The sequence below is a fragment of the Lolium rigidum genome, chromosome 3, assembly GCF_022539505.1.
Source record: "Lolium rigidum isolate FL_2022 chromosome 3, APGP_CSIRO_Lrig_0.1, whole genome shotgun sequence".
NCBI lineage: Eukaryota > Viridiplantae > Streptophyta > Magnoliopsida > Poales > Poaceae > Lolium > Lolium rigidum.
The window spans coordinates 257057316-257083930 of record NC_061510.1 but is presented as its reverse complement, the minus strand read 5'-3'; the positions used below and the strand labels follow the sequence as shown (position 1 = coordinate 257083930).

At 44.8% G+C, this 26615-nt stretch overlaps 2 protein-coding genes across 2 annotated transcripts; one reads left to right on the top strand and one right to left on the bottom strand.

The window, feature by feature from the left end:
* Window positions 1–3138: 3138 nt before the first annotated feature.
* LOC124696402 (lysosomal Pro-X carboxypeptidase-like) lies at window positions 3139–5800 on the top strand. Its single transcript, XM_047229136.1, has 9 exons — window positions 3139–3552; window positions 3690–3876; window positions 4180–4313; window positions 4524–4636; window positions 4719–4839; window positions 4935–5249; window positions 5322–5401; window positions 5494–5543; window positions 5664–5800. The coding sequence occupies exons 1-9, from the start codon at window positions 3139–3141 to the stop codon at window positions 5798–5800; spliced, it is 1551 nt and encodes a 516-aa protein (XP_047085092.1).
* An 8015-nt stretch (window positions 5801–13815) lies between these two features.
* Window positions 13816–19201, bottom strand: LOC124699366 (50S ribosomal protein L19, chloroplastic-like). Its single transcript, XM_047231679.1, has 5 exons — window positions 19062–19201; window positions 18773–18952; window positions 18590–18676; window positions 18371–18504; window positions 13816–14190 (listed from the first exon to the last, which is right to left on the bottom strand). Exons 1-5 carry the CDS (start codon window positions 19197–19199, stop codon window positions 14088–14090), a joined length of 642 nt encoding a protein of 213 aa, XP_047087635.1. The 5' UTR covers window positions 19200–19201; the 3' UTR covers window positions 13816–14087.
* Between the last annotated feature and the right edge of the window lie 7414 nt (window positions 19202–26615).

Genomic DNA, 26615 nt, shown 5'->3' with positions numbered 1-26615 from the left:
TTGATAGATCCTATCCAGCATCAGTGCTACACACTAGGCCCATTAGTTGAAGTGCTAGCTCAACAGACCATGACATATCGCTGGCCTAGATACAAATTGGTCGCACATGTACTCCATATTCAACATGAAAATAACAAGGATACAAATTTCAGGTGAGATACATAGAGTCACCCCAGATTTAACAAAATCTTTTTTTAAAGTGAAGGTTCGAAAGCCCAGCTTTGAATTAACAAAGCCATCAACCGGCCAGGGATTACACAAGGCCCTCCGTACCACACAACACCACACCACACACACTACGGCCGAAAGACAAGGCCCTCCGTACCACACAACACCACACCACACACACTACGGCCGATTGATATCTAGTTATGCCCATTTCTTCTCTGTCAGATGGGATAAAATTTACAGGCCGAAACATGTCCACTTTGAAAATGAAAACCAAGAACTCAAAAAGGTTGAATCTGTCTCTTCGACAAATGATTGAACGAAGGACCGTGCAAGAAAGTCCAAAATATGTTCACTTACTAAACGAAAAGGAGAAATTTACTAACTCAATAATTATTTTGATTTTTTGTTGACAAAATACCACCCAAATAAGGGGGGTCTGCGTTTTTTTGTGAAAACGGATAACCAAGTTTTATACAGTTGGGATAGTAGTTCCCCAAAAGGGCCACAAAATAACTAACAACACTCCAGGTCTAACTACTATAACAAATGTGAATATATCTCGTACTGAAGAAACGTCCACACATGGACAACAAACCAACAACTTCCTAACACGAAACAAAACTCAGCCAATTTCTCTACATGGGCGTAAAATAAAGTGTAGCTTCCTTGTAATCATTTTCAGTTGCTTCATCAGCGTTCTTGATGTGGGCATTACCCTTCATGTACTCAATATTTCCCTACCTCTTCTGGCCCAACAGGGACCCATCTGGAGCGCCGGAGCCCAAAGAGGTCCAAGACGTCGGTTGCACGGTGATCAGATGGAAAGTGGCGACTCCTTGGAGCACAAGACGAGGAGACGTTCAAATATAGAAAGAGTAGATAGATTACCATTGTGTTGTAACCGAATCCGGGCATGACCTGTCCTCCTATATAAAGGTTAGGAGTGGGCTGCCGGATCTCTCTCTTATAATATTTACGCATACACAAAATCCTAGCCACATTGCCTTTCAGCGAGAACACTTCTACGCAGTCCATCGGCTACCCCATTGTAATCAGCTTCATCAATAATCAAGATCAGAAAGGCATGACGTACGGGTGTTACCTCTACGAGGGCCCTGAACCTGGGTAAATCTTTGCCTCTTGCTTGTTCGGTATCCGAAGTTTAGCGCTAACATGCCGCTAACCCTAAGCCCCTCGGGGTGGGCATTGCCGAGGAGCCACCTCGTCAGCCCTCCCTTGCCCTCATGCTTTTCCGGCCATATGAATGTCCATTGTGACAAGAAATTAATCATTATGTAAAAGACCTGCAGATGAGAACTTGATTTTTTTCATTAAAGACTACATGGCTCCACGATGTCTAGATTGACCAGGTCATCCCGCCAAGGATTTCCCAACCAATCTGGTTGCTACTAGTGTCTGGATTCTGAAAAGCCACCCCCAACGCCTCTCTAACACACCACAAGTGAAATGTGAAAGAGGACATGCGAACACCATATGGTTAACTATCTCCAGTTCACCCATAAAGACCCCTTCAACCGAAAGAGTGTCGGAAGGATAACCCCAATCCTCCTCCTCGAAACACATCCTTTCCAAAATTGCAAACCATCTGCACTTTCTGATTGAAAAGAACTTTTGGAACCAAGAGGTATTTCTTTCTCAATAGTTTGTAGAAAATGCTCAGATCGCCACCTTCAAGTTTCATTATCCACTTAGCAAGCATTGCCATATTTCTTGCTTTGTTATCTGCAAACAAACCCGATCTCTTCATTACTTTTGAATCGAGGGGCCAACAACCCCCACCCCACCCAAATATTTTGTTGGCAACGAACTAACTTTACAATTAAAGAGAGTAGCCACCCAGATATGTTATTCTCTCTCCACCCTAATCATAAAAACACACTCTTTTCATAATTAACTCAAACCCAACATTACCTCATACCAATACAACATTTATTGTAACAATCGACTGCTCGGACGGATCAAGGAAAACCATTGTATCGTCAGCGTATTGGAGACCAGTCGGCTGTTCATCTACCAAATGAGGGACTAGAACTTTTAGATGGGCATTTACTTTTGCTGCCATGATCATAGCCCTAGAAAAGGAATGGAGATAACGGTTCTCCGTTCCTTCTGTGCCTTAGACCCCTTAAAGTTCGAAAATAGTCCATGTTTTATCCATTAATGTTAATGCACACTCTTCCGGTCTCTACAGCTCATACAATCCGGTCTACTCCCTCCATACCGGTTTAGGGGTATTACGCATTTCGAGATAAAAAAATTTACTACTAATTTGTCAACAAAATATAAGAAATATATATCACAAAAACTATACTATTTGAAACTTCTTTTGAATATCAATCCAATGGTATAATTTTTGTGGCATATTTCTTATATTTTGTTGACTAAATTTGTAGTCAAATTTGTTTTTCGAAATGCATAATACCCTTGTAAACTGGTATAGAGGTAGTACCATTAATCGAGTTTGAGGAGGCTTCTGAAATTTGACTGTCAGCAATTAAAAACGGCTAGCTTGTTAATTTGACACTCCCTAAATTTAACAGGCGGTCTCCAGTCCCGAGCATGTAACGACAAAGAAATAGAGTACACGTTTTGCATGATTATGATCTTGTAGGCGTACACGTTATACTCCATACGAAGTGGACTAGGGACTAGGGAACGACTACCCTACCTGGGGCCAATCTTAGAGCAATAATCCTACGCCTGCGGACGTTTTCTTAGGAAAAATTCTTACGGACGCATCATAGGACACTGTGGTTGGAGGGCGATCTTAGAGTACAAATTAGCCCTAGTCTCCCGGTTGCTGGCTGGTTTGTAGCCGAGTTAGTTATAAATTAGTTACTCGTGCATGATTGTGACCCTATAATATATGGTTCGTCAATCGAGATATATATGCGTGCTGCATCCCAAACAACTCTTCCACAAATCTCATCAGCGCCGGACTGGGTCATGGAGCGACGCATCATCGTCCTCCTCTCCCTTCTCCTCACCCTACTCCTCTCGTGCCATGCATCCGCAGCCGGCGGCACCCAGGCGAGGCGGCGGCATACGTCGCCGCTGGCGCGTCACCAGCGCGTGATCACCGCGGAGGCAGCGGCGACCGCCGCGGCCACGGGCGTGCCGGCGATGGTGAAGTACGAGACGCGGTACTACACGCAGCGGCTGGACCACTTCAACGCGGCGCCGGCGAGCTACCGCACGTTCCAGCAGCGATACCTGGTGAACGCCACGTACTGGGGCGGCAAGACGGCGCCGATCTTCGTGTACGCCGGAAACGAGGGCAACGTCGAGCTCTTCACCAACAACACAGGGTTCATGTGGGAGCTCGCTCCCAGCTTCCGGGCCATGCTAGTCTTCATAGAGGTAAATCCTACAGCCAGCGGTCATCGATCTCGACGTTGTTTTTCTCTTCATCGGATTATGTTGCAAAGTTACATCATCATTAAGTTGCTGCATGCATGATTGCTGATGGGTTTTACTGACGGATCTTATGCGTGCAGCATCGGTACTACGGGCACTCGGTGCCGTTCGGTAGCGAGGAGGCGGCCTTCAGGAACACGAGCACGGCGGGGTACCTGACGACGACGCAGGCCGTCGCCGACTACGCCACGCTCGTTCAGAGCCTCAAGTCCAACCTCAGCGCCCACGCCGCACCGGTCATCGTCTTTGGCGGATCCTACGGCGGCAGTAAGTACTAACACCTTTCAGTCATTCACCATGCAATAAGCAATGTGCAGATCCTAAACCCGGAAGATTCGATGTTTATGTTAGTTAGTTAACCGTAATCTTTCTAAAGATTACTTTTTATAGTTTTCTATCCTAAATTTGGATGAGAAAAGGATCTTTAACTCCTTCAGAAACATTACCGTTCGTCCAATTGATTTATCTCATCGGAATTTAGGATAGAAAACTGAGCCATGCATTATAATCGTTGCGTCATGGATTATTGTGATTATGCAAGCTAATGTTGTGCATGACCTGCATGGGTAGTGCTGGCGGCGTGGATGAGGATGAAGTACCCGCACGTGGTCATTGGCGCCATTGCGTCGTCGGCGCCAATTCTCAGCTTCTACGGCCTCGCCGAGCCCTACGCCTTCTACGACATCATCTCTAACGATTTCAAGGTGCCTAGCTTCTGTGTGTATAACCAACTACTCCATCCGTTCTATATTTTTATTGCCATTTGAGTTTAAATTTAAATTAAAACCATGACAAAAAATATTAAACGGATGGAGTAATATATAACTGCGTCACATGATTAAGTTTAGGATATTGATCGAACTGTGCAATCTGTATTTCCCAAGTAACATTCATATATATCCTCGTTGTATTAGAGTGAGAGCCAAAATTGCCACGACGTGCTGATGAACTCTTGGAAAGAGCTGGACAAGGCGCTCTCCAATGAGGCAGGTCGGGCGAAGCTCAACAGTACATTCAAGATGTGCCGGTACGATCGACTTGTGTACATATAAGTGTGATCAGTAATTTCTTTGATCGGTTGATGAACTCGTATATTTGCATGAATGCAGAGCAAGCAGCGTGGACGCGATACCAAACTTGCTCGACACTGCCATCGTCTACTCCGCCATGACGGACTACCCGACGGAGTCCGGCTTCCTCACTCCCCTTCCTCCTTATCCCGTCAAAGCGGTGCGTGTCTCTTTCTATGTATACTTTCATCGGAGAGGATGTGTACATGAGATGTTTGTCTGACTGATTGATTGATTTTCGAGTTTCGGTCTCAGATTTGCCGGGCGATCGACCACCCATCGGCGGGCAAGGACACCTTCTCGAGGATCAACGACGCCATGATGGTCTACTACAACTACACCGGCCATGCAGACTGCCTTGGCGACGCCGAGGAGAACGACCCCTACGGCATGTACGATGGCTGGGACTGGCAGGCATGCACGGAGATGATTCTCATGAGCTACGGCATCCGTAACGGCAGCGTCCTCCCGCCAGAGCCCTTCAACTTCACCGAGGTCCTTGACGGCTGCCGCGCCTCCACCGGACTGCCGCCACGCCCATACTGGATCACCACCGAGTTCGGCGGATTCGTAAGTACACTCAAGGTTTGGGACTGAAAATTCATGGGCCGGGTTCAGTTACCAACTGATATTTTGTTTCAGGATATTGCACATGTTTTGAAGAGAACTGCTAGCAACATTGTCTTCTTCAACGGGCTGCGGGATCCGTGGAGCAGCGGCGGGTAATTTAACATTTCCAAACATTAGACCGGAACTGAATTTGTCATTGGTTCCGGCGCTTAATTACTTGTATTTTCTTTCACATGTTGTGTAGTGTACTGAAGAGCATCTCCAAAAGCGTCATTGCGCTGGTTGAGCCAAAAGGTTAGTCGTCTCATCACTATCTAAACTTCACTTTCTGGTCGAATTATTAGTCAGCAATGGTGTATTTTACTATGTTTCGTTTCATGTCCTACAATCGTTTTTGTTCGAAATGTTCTTCAGGTTCACATCATGTAGACTTGAGATTCTCCAGCAAGGAAGACCCCGATTGGCTTAAGCAAGTGCGGGTAAAGGAGACGAGAATCATAGCCCATTGGCTCAGACAATACTACAAAGATGAAGCCATGGGCCATAAGTAGCAAGGGAATTTACTCTAGTTATCCCTTCTTATTTCCTTCTATTAGTTGAAGACTATTATTTAGCACAGAAAGTAATAACATATGTAGAACAGGAATTTAGGTTAGTTATCCCTCTTATTTCATTTTGTTAGTCAAAGAATACTATTTAGCACACAAAGTAATAACATATAGATTTAGATGACCATATGTATCCCACTTTTTTCAATAACAAGAAAATACATTATGGAGTGCATATGTCTCATGAGATGAGCTGCATTGTACCTAGAAACACACCAAAGAGATATATTGAAGATCCCCCAAGGTCTCTCATCAACTTGTTTTTTATTGAAAGTACCGTGTCAACTGATTCATGAATACGGGATTTTTACAGTTTACACATGGTGTATTGTAGATATTCCTTATTTGTAATTTAATTTTAATTTTTCTGAAGTCATAAATAATATTATTATTTTGGAAAAAATACTACACACTATGTTTGCATTACAAAGTAGCCAAGCCTTGTACGGTGGCATGTGTGCGATGGAGCATGGACTACACTTGGGGCACTGCAGCACGTCCCCGCACACCGTATGTGGCTAGTGATAGTCCTGGACTAAGCATAGCAGGAATGGCATTAGCCTCCCAAATGAAGATACATAAGAGCAGCTTAGAGTGGCGAGCGTTGTTCAGTCTCATGAGTTTACAACGGGGAGGTTAAACTTAAAGTGCCTAGTTCAAATAGATCCCAAGATATCCAAATAAAAAGGCTACCACAAAATATTGTTCAATGGGAAATAAAAAAAAGTGGAGTTAATGAAAAACGGGGTATTACAAGAACCAAGTTTTCTCCTCTCTTTAGTGCGAGTAGTAAAGATCGCACAATCCTATGGGCCGCTGCAAGCGATGTAGGCAGAGGTAGAGTACAATTCGAAAAACTAGAAGGGGTTGGAGTCTCTTGCGTATGGCTACGAGTTGCTGGAATATTTTCGGCAAGGGAGTCTCTTGAATTTTCACTATGAGGGGCTCAAGATTGCCTCTACCTCCCGTGTTACTGATGATGGTCGCCATAGGCATAGTCTTCCATTTCTTTGTCGGATGGGTCCAATGACCAGCCACCGGATCTTTTCATGGAGTGCACGCTGTCATATGGGCGTCTTTGAGGAAGGATTGTTCTCGGCTCGAACATATGTTCTTGATGGTTCCTCCGTGAAACTTCAAGGTAGACAGTTGGAGTATACTGCTACACGGTATCCCCTTTGGGATGATTAGCAACGACGATACCATCCCTAAGTGAAATGGATTGTTTTTGTTTCGGCACTTACGGTTTTCTTTGCACACATGAAAGATGGCATCCAAAATTGTTGTAGATTTTGATGGTACACGGCTACTTGTGGTATCTGGAAGAACGTGAAAGGTTATTGTGTGAACCAGACGCTATGTCGCTAGTCGATATGGTCTCTTGAGGAATTGTGGCCCCACGTAGTGGTAGTATTGCACTTGCTCAAGGTCCCTAATATCAGACCCTAACCCCCACCGAAAGTGCATATAGCCTCCTTGTGTGGTTTTGGTAATTAATCAATCACCATGGAGTATAGACAAATATTTTCATTGAGTTATACTTGAAAGGGTTTTCCATATTCAGTGCTTGAAGGTTATATGTTGGTTTCAAGGTTGAAAGAAGAATAAAGTGGAGAAGAAGGAAATTTCAAAAAAAAATCAAAAAGTGGAGAAGGAGTTCCCTTGTGGAACTAAAAGGAAGCATTCTCTATCTTATAAGTTAAGCGATGAAGGATCAAGATCTTATGAAGATGATTACAATATAAGAATTCATGATATGGTTCTAACTCCGGTCATAGTGGCCTCGTGAGCCATGGTTGACCAAGGCTTGGATCATGCAATCAAGTGAAGATTTCGTTGTTTTTCTCAAGACATTGTGACAGAGCATGAAGAAGATCAGGGCTGACCAAGGTGATGTTCAAGATGTAGTCCGAAGAATGGTCATGAGAGAACTGAGACTATGATGTACATGTGTCTTGAATAATAATATTGTGTGAGGACTCATGTTTTCCTTGAGGACATCATCATAATGAATAGCGAAGAAAAGATACGACGTTGTCAAGATCAACACACAAAGCGTATATGATACCAAGTTGCATCAAGTGATCTCGTGGTATGATAAGTCAATGTCAAATGTGCTTTGTGAGTAACCACATGATCTATGGGTTTGGTGTTTCTATGTTGGGTTTTATATCTCTCCATGAGCTTGCATCAAAAGGAAGAATTAATATGGCCCATGGGAGGATGATATCAAATGGTGTCATCATCTAGAGTTTATAAGCACAAGTTCAAGATCATAATCCCAAAGATATCATATTCTTGAAGCTCTCCATCCATTTGGTGACAATGCACATGTGAAGATATAACAAAATGAGTCTTTCCCATAATGGAGTATGGGGGAGCAATTTACGAGTCTTTCACCAAGTTAGCGCAATTGACAAAGTTGTTCCAACTTGAGGCGGGAATGATCATCATCATCTTGTTCAAGTGGAATGCAGAAGGCAAAGGTATGAACTTGATACGATTTCTTTTTTACCTGTCTCAAGGTGGGTTATAACTTCGATAGTCGCACTATTCAGTGGAGCTCAAAAAAGAGTAGCATACTTTCTTGTTATATTTCATTTATCTTTATGAGGTTTTCAAGCTTGTTGTTATTCAAAATAAGATCAAGTTCATCAAAAACCGATTACATATGTAAAACTTCTCAAGTTTTTCACGGTGTGGGGGCTTTTCCTGGTTCTTCATTTATAAAGAGCTCAAATCTTTCCACTTCTATGTTTATCATACTTTATTAATATATGGTGTTTCTATATACGAAAAGCAAGAGCTTGTTATTAACTTCAAAGAAGCTCAAGTTCATTGAAAATGGATTTTTATGCAAAATTTGTGGTTGTTTTCGGACTGGTGTATCCGGAAGTACCAAAGCAACTTCCGAAGGCTATCTCCAGGGTGTTTAGGAAAATGTGCATCTCAGTTCCCACATGTGCCTAGGAACTTCCAAGCCTTCCCAAAATATGTAGGGATTGAAGAAAACTGTGTAACAGTTGGATTTTAGGAGTCCTATTTAAGGAGGACACAAGAACTAACGATAATATTTCTTGTGGAAATTCATCTTGACTTCGACAAGATTGTATTCCTTCAAGAAAGTATTGATAGTGGAACATATGAGATGGGGGTGATGCACATTGTTTCACTCTGAATAGTGTTGGCTTCAAGACCGTCGTCTTATTGGCATAGGTAGGACCACCTTTCTTCCTTTCTCATGTTGCGACTGGATTTATTGTTGTCAATGAAGCTTCAGCTATAACTTGCTTATGCTAGGCTGTCTAGATTTCTCGACTTATTTTCCTTCACACGACTGTTGGCCTTACCCATGGATGGCTCCAAATGTTTTTTTCTAAAATACCTGGAGAGTAGGAGGTACGTGGAGAGTAGGAGGTATCTCTCCTCAAGTGCTATAGACACAATATGCTAGTAGGGCGTGTGTGTACGAAGGTCCTATGGTGAAGGTTTTCGTACTCTAATGAGATATTCACCCGTCAATGTTATTGGAATAGGTTCAACCCCTAGTTGACCTCGAGTTAATCTTATTTTAGGAAGACTTCAAGGGAGGATTGGTCAAAGTTTTGATTCATACGCGACTTGTAGAGGCCGACACCAAACTACCCTTCCATGTCGATCCAAGTCGTACATGGCTCCTTGTAATCGACCCTAGGCCCCAAAACTAGTGTTAAAGGTCTAGTACATTACCCTTTCTTTGATTCAAGTAAGAGTGACTGGCTCACATGCTCGTGGACTAGGACATATTAGCATCCATAGGATATGCTACACCAAGCCCTCTCATCATTCCGCCGTAATATGATTATTTTACTCCTTTTGATTTTACCGTTTATTTTCTATCACTATTCGACTTAATGGTCATGGCTTGCTGCTGGGACTTTTATTGGCTTGGCTTCACTTTGATCATTTCTCTTGTATAGGCCACATGTGACTACGTGGGACCCTGGGTAGGATTGTCTACACTTGCAACAATCATGTTTTGTAATAGATAAAATCACGATCCAAAAAAATTAGCTAGACATGATCTTCAAAATTTATATGTTTTAACGACATTTTGGTCGATAATTACTTGTAGGACACACTTTGTTATCAGGTTTTAGGGCCTCTTTGGGGCTCGTTTGGTTTGCATGATTCTAAAAGCGCACAAATAGCATACAAATTTGTATGAATATGATAGTAATGCATATGCAATTCAGATGATGGAAAAACACAAAAAAATTGTAAAGTTTGGCGTTTAGTTCATAGGGATAGAAAAACACATGAATCCTAAAACATTGTCAGATAAAAGTCAAACCAACTGATAATGTATAATTAGGTTGTTATTCTTCCATTGAAGACCTCAGTCACGTTCGTTCTTTGTGAGTAGGAATACAAAACGAGAGTCAAAGTGAATCGTAAAATTATGTGTATTTCATATAAAATAGAGATCGAAGGAGCCTTTCTTGTGTTTTTCCTTTGTCTGGTTGCTTTTAACCAATGATATGAATGCTAAAACCATAGGAGAAGTCCCTATTACTATACTTTGTTTGAGCCAAATAGGCCCTTGGAATTGCATGAATGTGAAATGAGGAAGTAGGAAAAAACATGTTTACCAGTACAAAACAAATGATTGCAGAACACGGGAGAAATTTGCGGGAATAGTTTTTGTGTGGATAAAACAGAGGAAAAACACCAGAAATATGCCCTGGTCCTACACATCCGAGTCTTAAAATAGGTTGTACTGTTAGAGTTATGTTAAGGTTCAAATGAAACTGGGGCATGTAAATTGAACCCATAGGAATTCGAACGGCACTATTCATTTAATTTAAAAGCAATCATAGGAAAAAAATCTCGAGGAAACAAAGGAAAAGAAAACATTGGGTTGGAACAAAATAGAGGGATGTTAAAAATATGGGGACGATAACGTTGAACAAAACTATGCAGTTGGCGTTCGGAATGAAGGAACAGAGATCCCGTGAAATTACACAACCGGGTTGTATGTTTTGAAGTAAAAAAAAATCAACTTGCTTAGACGTGTGTCTATGGACCTTAACATGCAAACATAATGCATCCCTTGGTATGGCTTGGTAGTTTATTTCCTTCTGCTACCTCAGGCCCACGGAAAATAAAGAGTCAAGTGAATGTTTGACTTCCCGTGAAAAAACATGTGAATTAAATGTTTAACTATCAGAGAAATGGTAGGTAGAGATTCTTTCGCCCGAGACATTGTGAAAGGCAACAATGCGTGAGGAAAGGCTTTCGGTGCTATGTTTTTTTTCCCAGGGTCCACGGATTAGAATTCTATAATAAAAAAATCTTACAGGACTCTTACAATTCAAAGATGGCCCTAGATATGCTATATTTGCCACATTATCAAGTTGTTGTAAATCACTCCGATCACATGTTAAGACTTGTATGATGGTGCTTTTATTCCCCAAATGGTCTCATATAGTCTTTTGATTATTGATACCGATATCGAATGGCCATAGATATATTATATATTTGCCTCATTATCAGGTTATAGTGTTGTTGTACATCACTCACAATCACTTCCACATTCAGTATCTTGACTTGCATAACATTTGTATGCCTAAATGAAATATAAATTATTGTATTTAGTAACCACCTTATTATTAATACTTGCGCTTTTTGTAATCCAAGACTCCCTCCACACTCATAAGATGGATTTTTTCCCTCCATCAGCACTCTTTTTTTTTTTTTGAGAAACCATCAACACTCATATAAGATGATCTTAGTATGAAGAACACGGCAAGATGAATTGATGATGATGATGATGAAGGCAAGGACCACGGCCCACTTAGCAGGCGGTCCTGACAAGCCAGAGTAGCAAAAGCCCATCCAAGCACGAACTGGGATTCCGGCGACGTCACCTCCTGGCACACGAGTTTCAGGTGTCGCGTTCCTGATCTGACACCTCCTGCAACAAGTGGAGGAAATAATCTCACTAGCATGCTTTTGGCACACGTCGACTGTTGGTCACATGGCTTGGCAAAAAAAGTTTTCCAGATAGTGAGCTCAGCATACAGTGGGTACAACGTACGGCCCCAGATGCATGGGATTTTGCAGCAGGAATTACTGTACTGTTTCAGGCACGAGCTCTCACTTTTCAGTATCCAAAACCAAGGTACATGAGAGTAAGACCGATACGATCGAAGTTCAAACTTGAGCTGTTCCACAGGATAATCAATGGCCTGAAAATGCAGTGTTCATAGATGTTTATCACCCATGCTTGCATGACCTGGAGCCGGAGGTAGGAGACCCAAATAGTTTGAGCAAAATGCATGGACACCACACCTGTAGCCCGTTCAATCCAAGAATTCAGAGAAAATAGCACATAACACCAGTTGTTGGTGAATCTTTTTGCATAGAACCACAGGTTGCAGTTTGTTTTGCACAGAACACCATATTTCCCTACAATCTTTGCAAGAAACACATAAAACATAATTAGCCTATTTGACACAGTAATTAGAGGAGTGGTCTGGTTCGACCAGTATATTCTTCTGCTAACCAACGTAGGCTAGGATAAGGCGATGACCGAGGCGACCGAGACGGCGTGGGTCACGCCGGCGTCTAGGCTCCGGCGGCGGCTGGTTTTACCGCCGATCGGGCCAGTGCTCACGCCTGTGGTGGGTCCCCCGGGCTCGGGGTCGCGTTTTGATCCCATCGGCGAGGTTTCCGACGACGAAGACGAGATCTCGGTGGCCGAGGAAGTTGTGTGGCGCGGGCTCGACGATGTGCCGCATGTGCTGCCTCTCCGCAACGTCGACGGCCAGGGCGACGGCGAGCATCTTGATGAGTTCTAGTCCAAGATTGGGTACCCTACTGCAGCATCCAGGTCATGGGAGAGGCAGACGGCGGCCGCCACTTCGGGTGGGCAGCGAGCCCGGTCCTCGTCTCCAACTAGGACGGTGAAGCCAGCGGGGGGAGGAAGACCGGCGTCATCTTCACCGCCGGTTTTCCGCCTGCCCAAGCCGCCGATGAAGATGAAGGCCTGGAAAGGCCCCCTCCCTCCCAGGCGGATCACGCCGCCGGCCGTGTTCGCGGACTTTGTTGACGTTGCAGGAGTTGTATCGGTACGAATGATGAACGATGCCGGTCGACTTTCAAGGCCGGCCCCTCGCGGGAAGCGATGCCATTGAAGGCGGCGCAGAAGCCCAACCGCCGTCCACTAGTGCGCGCGTAGAAGAGGCAGCAACAACATTGATGGCGAAGGCTGCGGCGCAGACGTGGAAGCGCTGACCGCGGAAGCGATAGCCGCGGAAGCGGTGACCTCGATACAGGCTCGCTACCAGGCGGGCCCAGTGGAGAAGCGAGCGGTCACTTGGGGCGTCCGCCGCGACGCATTCCAGGAGCAAATATGCGGCAGGTTTGTGTCATTGCGGACGCCCTGGTCACTTTTGCGTTGCACCGCTGGAGGGGTACCAGACGCATTTTCGGCATGCGCGGACGCAAACGGCCGCTCAGCGTCCGTTTACGTCGCCCGTTGGAGATGCCCTTACTACTACTGGGCCCAATCATCTAATTACTGTGTCAACATAGACTAATCAAGTATTATGTGTTTTTTGCAAAGATTACCAAGAAATCTGGTGTTCTCTGCAAAACAAACTGCAACCTGTGGTTTTGTGCAAAAGATTCACCAACATATGGTGTTATGTGCTATTTCCTCAAGAATTCAGGATGAACTCGCTGTTTTCTCCTCTGCAAAGAGTGCACATGCCCTGCTCGTGGCCGGAAGAGCAGTTAGAGCGACAGCATATGAACCATCTACGCGGAAAATTCTACAAAATTCCTGCATAACAAACGGAACATTTTCTGCTCCAAGAAGGCTTCTCTCGAGTAGAAAACTGCCATCTTTGAGTATCAACCTTACCAAAACAGGCAAATATACTAGTACCAAAATCTTCGAAAAGAAATGGAGAAGCTACAGATCCTAGGGTGTTTTATTTCTTTCTTGTACACTGACTGCTAGAAAGCACAAAATAGTACCGATCCACACTGTTAAATTCCAAATAACAGAAACAAAACTTCTGTTAGCACTTCGCTCCAGAAACCATGGATGGTGACTGGAGACACTAGTTTTAGGAGCTGGAACTAAGCATCGGGCGTCTCCAACTGCAAGCACTATGGCAACTGAAGCAATGCAGATACACATCAGAAGCAGAACGGTAAAAACCAAGCTCATGTTGTGGTCTCATTTCTTAAGTGCATTCATTCTGTCCCTAAGGTAATACAGCTTTGCTCTCCTGACTTTCTTCCTATCCAAGATCTTGATTTCTTTGATGTTTGGCGAGTACCTGAATGCACAAGAGAACTAGCATCAGGAAAATAGTCTGCATCAAACAAGTATTATGTGATAATATCTTTCATTTATTATGAATTATTTAAAAACTGAAGAGAACTTTTATGTGAAGGATTCAAGAAATTAACAGATACTGGAGACAAAAGGAGAGCCTATATGAAATATCCTACTCATGTCATTTTTCCAATGTATTCGGTCCGACAGCAGACGCAGGACAGACAAAGGCTATGTACTCATGAAGAGTGTGGATTTTGTACACCCACGCATGGGTGTGGGTGTATTAGGTACCGTTGATGTCTTTCTTGAGATTCGTGCCACTGCTGGTCGCTCGACCATTTCCTTTTCCATCTAACAATTTATTGGTCACATCCTTCCGTGCTTTTCTCCGCGCGACCCGCGACAGCAGCGCAGCCTACGGCTTTATCCACGTCGAGACAGTCCCTAGACAGAGAGATGCTGTGCCAGCCCCGACCAAAACAGAGAGCCACCCCGTCTCTCCATTCGCACCGCCCCCGCGGTGCAAGTAATCCAGTAACATCGGCCCCCTAACATCTTCCCCGGCGCACCTTGGCGGAGCTTCTTTGCGTGGAGGAGCGATGTCGAGCGGGTAGCGCGCGCGGTGGCGCCATGGAAGAATATGCGAGGCGGCGGCGCTGGGCAAAGGAGGATCGGACGATGCGATGGCCATCGGCTGCCTTTCCCGGCTCGTCGCTCCAGAGGCGTGCAGACGGCGGAGACGCGGTTCTGTCATGGGGCCGATCTGGGCCAGAGGTCGCGGCCAGTGCGCGCGTCCGCATCGAGCGGAGCGGCTGACGAAGCGATGGCGCACTCGGACGAGACAGCGTTCGCCGATGGCGAATTGGCGCAACAGCTCACGCGAAGGGAGGGGAGGCAGTTCAAACCCACCTCTTGTGTGTGCTCTGTTCTGCACCTCCTCCCCTTACCGTGCTCTGAGGTTCAGGTACTGCACCTCCCATCCTCCCCGCTGCCCGTAGGTACGTCGATGCTGGACTTTGATTTCTTCTCCCTACCCATCTCCTTGCCTTTCCGTTTTTCTCCCCCTCTTACTTTCGCCTCTGGCTCTGCTGTACCGGCAGGTGACAGCACCTCTCTTCATTGGCAGCATCGTGTAGTTTCTCCCTCCCGTTCCCTCCCGTCCGTGAACCTCACCGTCAAAGTCCAGTCTCTCATGGCCGGCGCCACTGATTTTTTGTCTTTCCCATCTAGTTTCGCCTCGTCATTTGCTGTTGTACTGACTAGGCATACTGGGCTCCTTGCAGGTAACGGCGGTGAGACTAGTCTAGGGGAAACGTTTACCAAGAGCTAGGGAGGAACCATCTCGTCGATGAGGTGTTCCCCATGCCTGCGGAGTGCGGACACCAGAGCGTGTTATGGGAGCAGCGGCGGCATCGACAACAGCATTGGCAAATCAACGGGTTAAAAAAGGATAGAAGGCAAACAAGGTGCTGATACGACCTCTTGTGTGGCGCGCCACTAGTTTAAAATAGCCGGCTATAGCCGGGCTATAGCCCGCTATAGCCTTTCCCGCATGATGCGGCTAACTGCATTAGCCCGCTAAAAGGTGTCAAAGTCCTTAAATAGCCGGCTATAGCTAGGCTATAGCTGGGTTATAGCTGTTTTGGGAGGCCGCGGCTATATCTTGTAGCTGGCTATTTTAAACATCGCCACCACTCTCTCGGCGGCGAAGGCGCCATCAGCATCGGACACCACCGCGTGGGAGCTCCCCGTGCCTACAAAACTGTATGGCAATACTACAGTTTGGTTGTGGCTAGACAGGTAGTTAGGGTCTTAGGGAGCGGTGGTTGCATTTTTTTGGCCTCATGATGGCATGATGTGAGAATACATTTCGCTTAGTACTGGTTTACATGCACGCAAGCCGTCCGCTGAGACGGAAGTTTGATAATGGTCTGTCGTGTAATGTACTAGGGGTTAATTAGCTCCACATTTGTATTCCATGAAAATGGGACCAAAGAAACTAATTGCGGCACGGTCGTACACTTGGCTGGGAGGGCAAAATTGCAAGATACGGATGAACTTGTCTGTTCGCATATACTGAAACCATGGCTCCGTCAGGTCCCCCTCTAGCAGAACGGGGCACTGGAACAGTGGAACCGGAAGGAAAACGAAGATGAACTCGTCTATTGGCAAGGAGCTAATCAAGGGGAGCGCACGATGGCGTGAGGAACTAAACCTATACGGCTAGCACTATAGTCCTCATGCTGCTGAGCGATGTCGAAAATTCCATGGCGGCGCGGAGGAGAAACCTCGGTGAGCTCCGCGACAACAATATGGACTTGGAGGCTGCAGGTGTCCACTCTGGCTTGCGGCGCTTGCCTACCAAGGTCTGACAGCGATGTCGACGGCTAGGTCGAGGTGCTGAGCCGAGCGGCCGACGGCATCTGGTGCGAGGCGCCACCCCACCTGCAGTCCTGCACCGCTCGGGTCTGCCATGTGTGCTGCCGAGTGAAGGTGAGCATTCCTGGTATGTTTGGCCACCGGATGCCAGATCGACCTGCGATGCGAACAAGATGGAGTCATCTCATCTGATTACGAGAAGCTAACGCTGGCCATTGGCGTCGCCATTGAGCTGCCGCCAGATCAGCCGCCCTGCACCGTTGGCGTCGTCACCGAGCCGTCGCCAGAGCAGCCGCCGTGCACCATCGGCGTCGCCACCGACAGCTGTCGGAGCAGCCGCCGTGCGCCGTAGGCGTCGCCACTGAGCCGCCGCCGGAGTGGTGACCAAATGCGTTGCAGTTGCGGAGGGAAGACTGAGACATGGTGCAGCTACAGGGATGGAGAAGGAGTTAGGGAGGGGATGGAGAGAAGAACCAAAGCCGCCTGCCCAACATGATGCGTGACGGGAGAGAGAGAGGAAGGAACAGTGTGCAGAGAGAAGACCGGGTTCGTCGCCCCGCGAATCTGGCTTGTTAAAGGCATGCAGGGGCAGGCTTTTTGACTGTTTTACTGGGACCCACGCGCTGTGTGAAATTGGAGAAAATTGTTCAAAAGTGTTTCTCTCACATGCTAACTTTTCCGAATCTCAAAGAATCGTATGGTTGGGGCAACATCCACACTCATGCTTGAGTGTACAAATGTATTTCCGACTCATGAAAGGTAGTTTAACCATAGCTGGATGCAACATTTATGAAACTACAAGCTGCATTTGCAATGAAAAGCTAACACAGGACAAGCAATTGATTCTGTACAGACAATTAACAAAATACTTTGTGCCTTGTATCGAATACTACCAGTATCTTTCACTGTTCACTTAACAGTTCATTAACCATACTTAGTGCTCCCACCATTCCAAAATATACAAATTTAGTCAAAAGTCAAATGTTTTCTATGTTCGGCCCACTTTTATAGACAAGAATATGAACACTACAATACCAAATTAATATCAGCATATCCACTATAAAATATATATTCATAGTGTATTTATTCAATATAGTAGATGTTGCTAATTCATTTATATATTTGGTCAAACTTACTAAGCTTTGACTTTTGTCTAAATTCATACACCTTATATTTTGGAATGGAGGAAGTATGATTTAGGTGATACACAGTAGTACTTGCTGTCATGGATTTACAACCAACACAACTACACAAGGACCAGAATTAAGCTGCTGCCACCATTCCAATTGGCAGATGAGATACTATCGGGCATATCAAGAAGGCGGTGAATCCCGAATAGCTCAGAGACAAAATAGAACAAAGCAAAAAAAAACGTCTTTTTTAGTTCAGTCAACTACATTTCTAACACAGCGCTGTATATCCAAAATTCCATATGTGTTTAATCAATAGGAATTTAGTGAGAACTGCATATATATCTATGCTCGCTGTCACTATAGCATGGGACTAGGAGAAGTGTGTGTGTGTGGCGGTGTGCATGAGTAGTGATGTGTGTTTTGTAGTCGCGAAAAAGGTTTATGCACAATTAAAAAAAACTTGCCATGTTCTGTCAATGCTAAAGAAAAGGGAGCACTAAAAGTACCAATTGTTGCCTGATGTGAATGCACAAGTGATTATTATTCTCGCAGATACATAGTAGTACAGAACAAAGAAGTAATTATGACGTCCAAATGCAAAGATCAGAAACAAAGCAGTATCAACATGAAAATGGAAGAGAGAAGCACATATTGGGTGTCACTTACAGTGGAAAGACAGACTCAACTCCCACGCCGGCTACTAATCTACGCAATCTGAAAGTTGTAGCGATCCCAGCATTGCGCCTTGCTATGACAATGCCTTTCAATGTAGACTCACGCCGCTTGTTCTCAGGCACTTGCTGTTTATATAGAGAATCAGAGCGACAGATATACAAATGAACAGTACTAAAGAGAGATTGCATTTACTTGGTAGTTGGTACTTACCACTCTCATTTGAACAATACATCCAGGCTGCACATCAGGAATCTCCCTCTCTGTGCGGACTTTGTCGACTGCCTCTTTGTTCAAGATCTGAGAAATTCGAGTCATGAATATGTTAAGCTGTTTAAGTGATCACTGCAACCTTACTGGATGTGATACGCCTCCTGGAAATAACCTTTGGCTTACATTCATAATGTGCCTGGCTGTCTTGTCAGGTCTCTTGAACTTGATGAGCGGCGGGTGGTCAACCATGGGAGAGCTGGAATCTTCATCCTCGGCAGCCGCCACTGTCGAGAACCCCCTCACAGCCAGAGCCTTGGTGCAGAAACCATAAGCCTGAACACCTTCGTGTGGAATGACTGGACTCTGCACATCAAAATTCAATCCGATAGACACGACCAGGATCAATTGGTAACATAGGACGACAAGCCGGCAACATTATACCCAATACGATTACTTGCACAAACACACACACCACGATTTGACGAATCCAGCTGCAAGGCCTCAGAGGTTCTATGAAGGACTGGGCAACCCCGGGAGGAGTGCAGTCCAGGAATTTGAGAGACGTGCCGCGGGTTCCGGATCGACAGACATTCCGCAGCAAAGCCTGCATCCTGTGACCAGTCCTCTGCACACAAAAGTGCACACACTGGAATCAAATTATGTGCGTAGGCTCCATTCCTGGCAGGAAAGAAAGGAACGCACATAGTTGCGGATCTAGATGGTGTGCCTGCTTGCCCGAAGACTCCGCCGTGGTTCCACGCCCCGCCGCCGTCGCCCGCTGCAGGCCCCCGCCGCCGCCGCCGCCGCCGCCGGAGAGTTGGATTTTGGTTCTATCGTGGGTGGGGATTTGGCGTTTCAGGTTTCAGACGATCCGCCTATGCGATGCGCAGCAGTTCCAGAGAAGAGAGCGAAAACGTTCTATTGGCCTTGTTGGGCTTCCCATGTAGCGAGACTAGATGGGCTTCTGAAATTTTGACAAGAAATCTATATTGGGCTTCCCATTTATCCCTACTAGGAGTGTCCTAAAATCTCGAAGCATTGTTGAATGATCGAATCTCCGAGGTTTAACGGTGGGTAGTTTTGTCCCGGCAGCTACCACTACTGCTTGTTGATGATAGCATGTTGTTTTTAATGTGCCAGTGCGGAGGGTGCTAATGAAGTGGTTGAGATTTTGGACACTTTATTTTGCAAAAGGAGGTTTTAGACATTTGTTGTCAACTTGTCAAGCCTCCTGGGAAAGGATAAATTTTGAAAAACCATCTATCTTTTCCTAAAAGGATTGCTCAGAGACTGCCCACAATGATATGAAAAGGATCACCAATGTCCAAAATGAACATATCAGCGAGAAGTACCTTGGTATGCCTTCAGATGTAGGACGATATGTAAATGGTGCATTTAAATACTTGAGGGACCGAGTCTGGAAAAGGGTACAAGGTTGGATGGAGAGTATCCTCTCGGCGGGGGGAAGGAGATCTTGATCAAAGTTGTAGCTCGGGCTATTCGAACATATCCGATGTCATGCCTTCAAACTACCACAAGGTATCTCAAAGCTTAAACTCATTGATTCACAATTTTTGGTGGGGCAGCTGAGAAGGACAAAGGAGAACGTGTTGGGTCTCATGGGAAGAGATGACCATGCCAAAATACGCAGGGTTCTAGGTTACAACCTTGTTCTCCTTGCAAGGCAAGCATGGCGCCTCCTCGAAAACCCAAAAACCTAGAGTGTTCAAATACTTAAGGTCATCTACTATCCATCGATGACCTCTTCTTGCTACGGTAGGGTGCCACCAATCTCAAGTCTGGCACTCAATCTTGAAAGGAAGAGACATCATGTAACACATGGTGATACGACGTATTGGTACATGTGAGCATACTCAGGCATGGAATGAGAGATGGCTGCCTCGTGACGAGGTCGTGCGTCCTATCACTTGCTTATTGAAAGCTGATATGGAGCTCTTTTTAGCGGATTTCATTGACCGAACATCAGCTATCTGGGACATGCAAAAATCTCTGGGTTTACTTCTTACCAATGGACGTCGAGGTGATTACTTCGATCCTTTTGAGCACTAAGAGAATTGATAACTTCTAGTCGTCGCATTTTGGGAGATCTAGAATGTTTTTAGTAAGATCGGCATACCAGATGATTGTTAATACTAAACACCGATGAGAGGCCTGGTTAGAAGGAAGGGCAACATCTTCAGACTAGAAGAGATAGGAGAAAGACTAAATCTCACTCTAGAAGGCCAAGGTACCGTTGAATATGTGAATGTTTATGTGGAGATTGATGAAGAACTCAATCGCGACGGGGGCGTGAGGCACTGACATAATATAGCCACGAATACATCGTGCGGGTTATGCGGCGAGGATGGCTCTTGGTGCCATTTGCTGCTAGGGTGCACGATCGCCAGCAGTAGGCACCGATACCCCAAAACAATTGCAGAGCACATGTTCAGCACTGCATAACCTAGTGCCAAGTGATATTTGCTATGATTTCGTCACTTGACCAAGAGGATCTGCCTTGTTTCCTGGTCACAAAATATTTAGATCCCTCGCAGAATATTTTTAGATGATTTTAGAGAGGGAGCCTCCCAACGTCAAGAGACGGTAAAGACGTCCAAAATCGAAAACACAATAGAAGATGCATGCGGATTCTGTTTTTGATGAACTTGGGCTTGTTGTAAAGCTAGCAACAAGATCAAGAACCTCAAACAGAGAAACACCAAGAAGAAATAGGGATATGCAAAGGATTGAGCTCCCTAAGACGATGTGATCACGTTACCTAACCGAAAGCCCCTCTTGATAGTGCAGCTATCTATCATATGACCCGATCTCCCAACAACCACCTTGAGACCGGTAAAAGAAAAATCTAGCAAGGCCATATCATTGCCATGCGCATCCCGCTTGATCTTGATGACAACGCTTCAAAGTTCCATCAAGCCGGAGTGCATCACTTGACCATTCTTGTGTCAACACCCGGATTTTTAAGTCCAGATGCCTATTACGCCATTCATCGCAATCCCAGGAATATTGTTTTTGCGAGACATAATAGATTGATATCACAGAACATCATTCATTACAACACCATAATAGTCTTACATAAAAAGGATCACATGATCCAGTCTCATTACAACAATTGATCTAAAGATCAAATACATAACACAATAGCGGAAATACGTAGTAGAGGTCCATCTGTTCCACAGGCAACTGTTGACGTCAGGAGTAGTCCTAGTTGTCGTAGACGTCCTGCTGTCCTTCATCCTGGTACTGGGGCTCATCTTCATAGTCTGGCCATTTGAATAGCCAGGGACACAGCCATGAGTACTTTAAAGTACTCGCAAACTAATACTAACGTAAGCACTCTCAACTATATCAATGGGGTTCTAAGCTCTAAGTTCATTTGTATAAAGCCAATTTTATTTCACAAGTATTTAGTAAACAAAGACTCCTCATTTTCCTAACTTAACTCCAGTGGGAACATTAGTGTCATTCCAACAACTCTGCTGTGATTCAAAGTCAAAGTCACCTTTCAAACTCAAGTCACAAGTCACCATTCATATTTTGGAAAAGTTCTGATGACGGAACAGTATTGCCTTACCAACTGTCCATGACCGCGGACGCGGCTATTCGAATAGGTTTACACTCTGAAGAGGTTGCACACTTGTGCCACAACATTTGATTACATCCGTCAGGGATAACCATGAATAATCATAGCTCAGTATGCAGATCATCAACCATTAACCTTTCACTTACACACCCTAGTATAGGCACCTCTCCCCATGAGCTTGGCCTCCCGGTGATAGCCAACTGTTATCTCGGGAACTGCACAGGGCTTGGGTCGTACATTCACCTCATTTCACGTCATTTCACTTTCAACGGAGGCAGCCTCTGATGACGCGTGAAGCACACGTCCGTTGGGAACCCCAAGAGGAAGGTGTGATGTGTACAGCAGCAAGTTTTCCCTCAGTAAGAAACCAAGATTATTGAACCAGTAGGAGATGAAGGCCACGTGAAGGTTGTTGGTGAAGGAGTGTAGTGCGGCGCAACACCAGAGATTCCGGCGCCAACGTGGAACCTGCACAACACAATCAAAATACTTTGCCCCAACTTAACAGAGTGAGGTTGTCAATCTCACCGACTTGTCTGTAAACAAAGGATTAAACGTATGGTGTGGAGAATGATGTTTGCTTGCAAAGAACAACAAAGAACAATGATTGCAGTAGTTGTATTTCAGATGTAAAAGAATGGACCGGGGTCCACAGTTCACTAGTGGTGTCTCTCCAATAAGACAAATAACACGTCGGGTGAACAAATTACAGTTGGGAAATTGACAAATAGAGAGGGCATAACAATGCACATACATATCATGATGACTACTATGAGATTTACTTAGGGCATTACGACAAAGAACATAGACCGCTATCCAAGCATGCATCTATGCCTAAAAAGTCCACCTTCGGGTTAGCATCCGCACCCCTTCCGAGTATTAAGTTGCAAACAACGGACAATTGCATTAAGTACGTGCGTAATGTAAACAATACAAATATCCTTAGACAAAGCATTGATGTTTTATCCCTAGTGGCCACGACACATCCACAACCTTAGGGGTTCCTGTCACTCCCAGCATTCAATGGAGACATGAACCCACTATCGAGCATAAATACTCCCTCTTGGAGTTACAAGTATCAACTTGGCCAGAGCCTCCACTAGTAACGGAGAGCATGCAAGATCATAAACAACACATATATGATAGATCGATAATTGATACGTCTCAAACGTATCTATAATTTTTGATGTTCCATGCTAGTTTTATGACAATACCAACATGTTTTGCTCACACTTTATAATGATTTTATGCATTTTCCGGGACTAACCTATTAACAAGATGTCGAGGTGTCAGTTCCTGTTTTCTGCTATTTTTTGTTTTAGAAATCCTACACAGGAAATATTCTCGGAATTGGACGAAACAAAAGCCAAACCTCCTATTTTACCGAGACGGACCCAGAACACCGAAGGAGAGATGGAGAGGGGCCAAGGGGGGCCCACACCACCTGGTGGCGCGGCCAAGAGGGGGGGCGCGCCCAGCTATGGGGTGGGCCCCTCGGGACCCCTCCGACGCCGCCCTTTCGCCTATATAATCCTCTAGATGCGAAAACCCTAAATAACCCGACGATATTCCACGAAGAGTTCCGTAGCCGCCGCCATCGCGAAGACAAGTTTCGGGGGACAGAAGGCTCTGTTCCGGCACGCCGCCGGGATGGGTAATTGCCCCCGGAGTCATCTCCATCGACACCACCGTCATCTCCACTGCCATCTTCATCGCCGTTGCTGTCTCCTATGATGAGGAGGGAGTAGTTCTCCCCTGAGGCTGAGGGCTCTACCGGTAGCTATGTGGTTCATCTCTCTCTCCCATGGTGTGATCTTTATGTGATCATGAGCTTTGTATCACTATTAATCTATGTGCTACTCTAGTGATGTTATTAAAGTAGTCTATTCCTCCTCCATGATGTAAAGTTGACAGTGTGTGCATCATGTAGTACTTGGCGTAGGTTATGATTGTAATCTCTTGTGGATTATGAAGTTAACTATTACTATGATAGTATTGATGTGATCTATTCCCTCTTTCATAGCTATTGTTGACAGTGTGTATGCTATGTTAGTACTCACTCTAAATTGCAACGGTCTATTATGCACTCTAGAGGTTACTTTAATATGAACTCCGGACGTTGTGGAGCTTGTTTACTCCGGCTTGAGGTGTGCTTTTATAGCCCTACACAATGAATGATGTTTGTTATCCAACAAGAGAGTGTTTGAAAGTAGCACAAGTGAAGGGAAGTTATCTAATTGTCCAATTATGTGATCATTGTTGAGAGTGTACACTAGTGAAAGTATGATCCCTAGGCCTTGTTTCTAAGCATTGAAACACCGTTTCCAACAAGTTCTGCCACATGTTCGCTTGCTGCCATTTTTATTTCAGATTGCAATTACTACTTATAATCATTCATATTACTTGTATTTCACTATCTCTTCGCCGAACTAGTGCACCTATACATCTGACAAGTGTATTAGGTGTGTTGGGGACACAAGAGACTTCTTGTATCTTAATTGCAGGGTTGCTTGAGAGGGATATCTTTGACCTCTACCTCCCCGAGTTCGATAAACCTTGGGTGATTCACTTAAGGGAAACTTGCTGCTGTTCTACAAACCTCTGCTCTTGGAGGCCCAACACTGTCTACAGGAATAGAAGTGTGCGTAGACATCAATAATCAACTTGACATAGTATTCCATATTCGTCGGATCCCAACAAACACAACATGTAGCATTACAAATAGATGATCTTGATCATGATAGGCAGCTCACAAGATCTAAACATGATAGCACAAGAGGAGAAGACAACCATCTAGCTACTGCTATGGACCCATAGTCTAAGGATGAACTACTCACGCATCAGTCCGGAGGCGGGCATGGTGATGTAGAGCCCTCCGGTGATGATTCCCCTCTCCGGCGAGTGCTGGAGGTGATCTTCAGAACCCCCCGAGATGGGGTTGACGGCGGCGGCGTCTCAGTAACTTTTCTCGTATCGTGGCTCTCGGTACTAGGGTTTTCGCGACGGAAGGATTATATAGGAGAAGGGGCAGAGTTGGGGGACGCTCGAGGGGCCCACCCCATATGGCGGCGCGGCCAGGGGTGGGGCCGCGCCCCCTATGGTGTGGCCGCCTCGTGTCCCCTCTTCGTCTCCTCTTCGGTGTTCTGGAAGACTCCATGGAAAATAAGACCGTGGGCTTTTGTTTCGTCCAATTCCGAGAATATTTCCTGTGTAGGATTTCTGAAACCAAAAACAGCAGAAAACAAGAACTGGCGCTTCGGCATCTTGTTAATAGGTTAGTGCCGGAAAATGCATAAAAATGATACAAAGTGTATAGAAAACATGTGAGTATTGTCATAAAACTAGCATGGAACATAAGAAATTATAGATACGTTTGAGACGTATCAAGCATCCCCAAGCTTAGTTCCTACTCGCCCTCGAGTAGGTAAACGATAAACAAGATAATTTCTGAAGTGACATGCTACCATCATAATCTTGATCAATACTATTGTAAATCATATGAGATGAATGAAGTGATTCAAAGCAATGGTCTATAGTTTGTTAACAAATAGATAATGACTAAACAACTGAATCATATAGCAAATACTTTTCATGAATAGTACTTTCAAGACAAGCATCAACAAGTCTTGCATAAGAGTTAACTCATAAAGCAATAGATTCTTAATAGAAGGTTTTGAAGCAACACAAAGGAAGATTTAAGTTTCAGCAATTGCTTTCAACTTTCAACATGTATATCTCATGGATAATTGTCAACACAAAGTGATATGATGAGTGCAAATAAGCAAGTATGTAAGAATCAATGCACACAGTTGACACAAGTGTTTGCTTCTAAGATAGAAAGAAGTAGGTAAACTGACTCAACATAAAGTAAAAGAAAGGCCCTTCGCAGAGGGAAGCAGGGATTACTCATGTGCTAGAGCTTTTTATTTTGAAAACATGGAAACAATTTTGTCAACGGTAGTAATAATTCATATGTGTTATGCATAAAACCTCCTATAAGTTGCAAGCATCATGCATCGAATACTAATAGTGCCCGCTCCTTGTCCTAATTAGATCGGATTTCCATGGATTATCATTGCATTACATATGTTTCAACCAAGTGTCACAAAGGGGTACCTCTATGCCACCTGTACAAAGGTCCAAGGAGATAGATCGCATTTGATCTCTCAATTTTGATAGATCTCAACTTGAGGACATCCATACCGGGACAACATAGAAAACAGGCAATGGACTCCTCTTTTATGCTTTAAGCATTCAACAACAGATAATATTCTCATAAGAGATTTGAGGATTAATGTCCAAGCTGAAACTTCCACCATGATACATGGCTTTGGTTGGCGGCCCAATGTTTTCTCTAACAATATGCATACTCAAATCATTTAACTCATGGCAAATCTCCCTTACTTCAGACAAGACGAACAT

Excerpts from the sequence above, each read along its gene's own strand:
- LOC124696402 (XM_047229136.1), top strand. The coding sequence starts at position 3,139 with ATGGAGCGACGCATCATCGTCCTCCTCTCCCTTCTCCTCACCCTACTC. Across the intron at positions 3,553-3,689 it reads CCATGCTAGTCTTCATAGAG|CATCGGTACTACGGGCACTC; the intron begins GTAAATCCTACA and ends TTATGCGTGCAG. Across the intron at positions 5,402-5,493 it reads GATCCGTGGAGCAGCGGCGG|TGTACTGAAGAGCATCTCCA; the intron begins GTAATTTAACAT and ends CATGTTGTGTAG.
- LOC124699366 (XM_047231679.1), bottom strand. The coding sequence starts at position 19,199 with ATGCAGGCTTTGCTGCGGAATGTCTGTCGATCCGGAACCCGCGGCACG. Across the intron at positions 18,677-18,772 it reads CAGCCAGGCACATTATGAAT|ATCTTGAACAAAGAGGCAGT; the intron begins GTAAGCCAAAGG and ends CGAATTTCTCAG. Across the intron at positions 18,505-18,589 it reads GTATTGTTCAAATGAGAGTG|CAAGTGCCTGAGAACAAGCG; the intron begins GTAAGTACCAAC and ends CTATATAAACAG.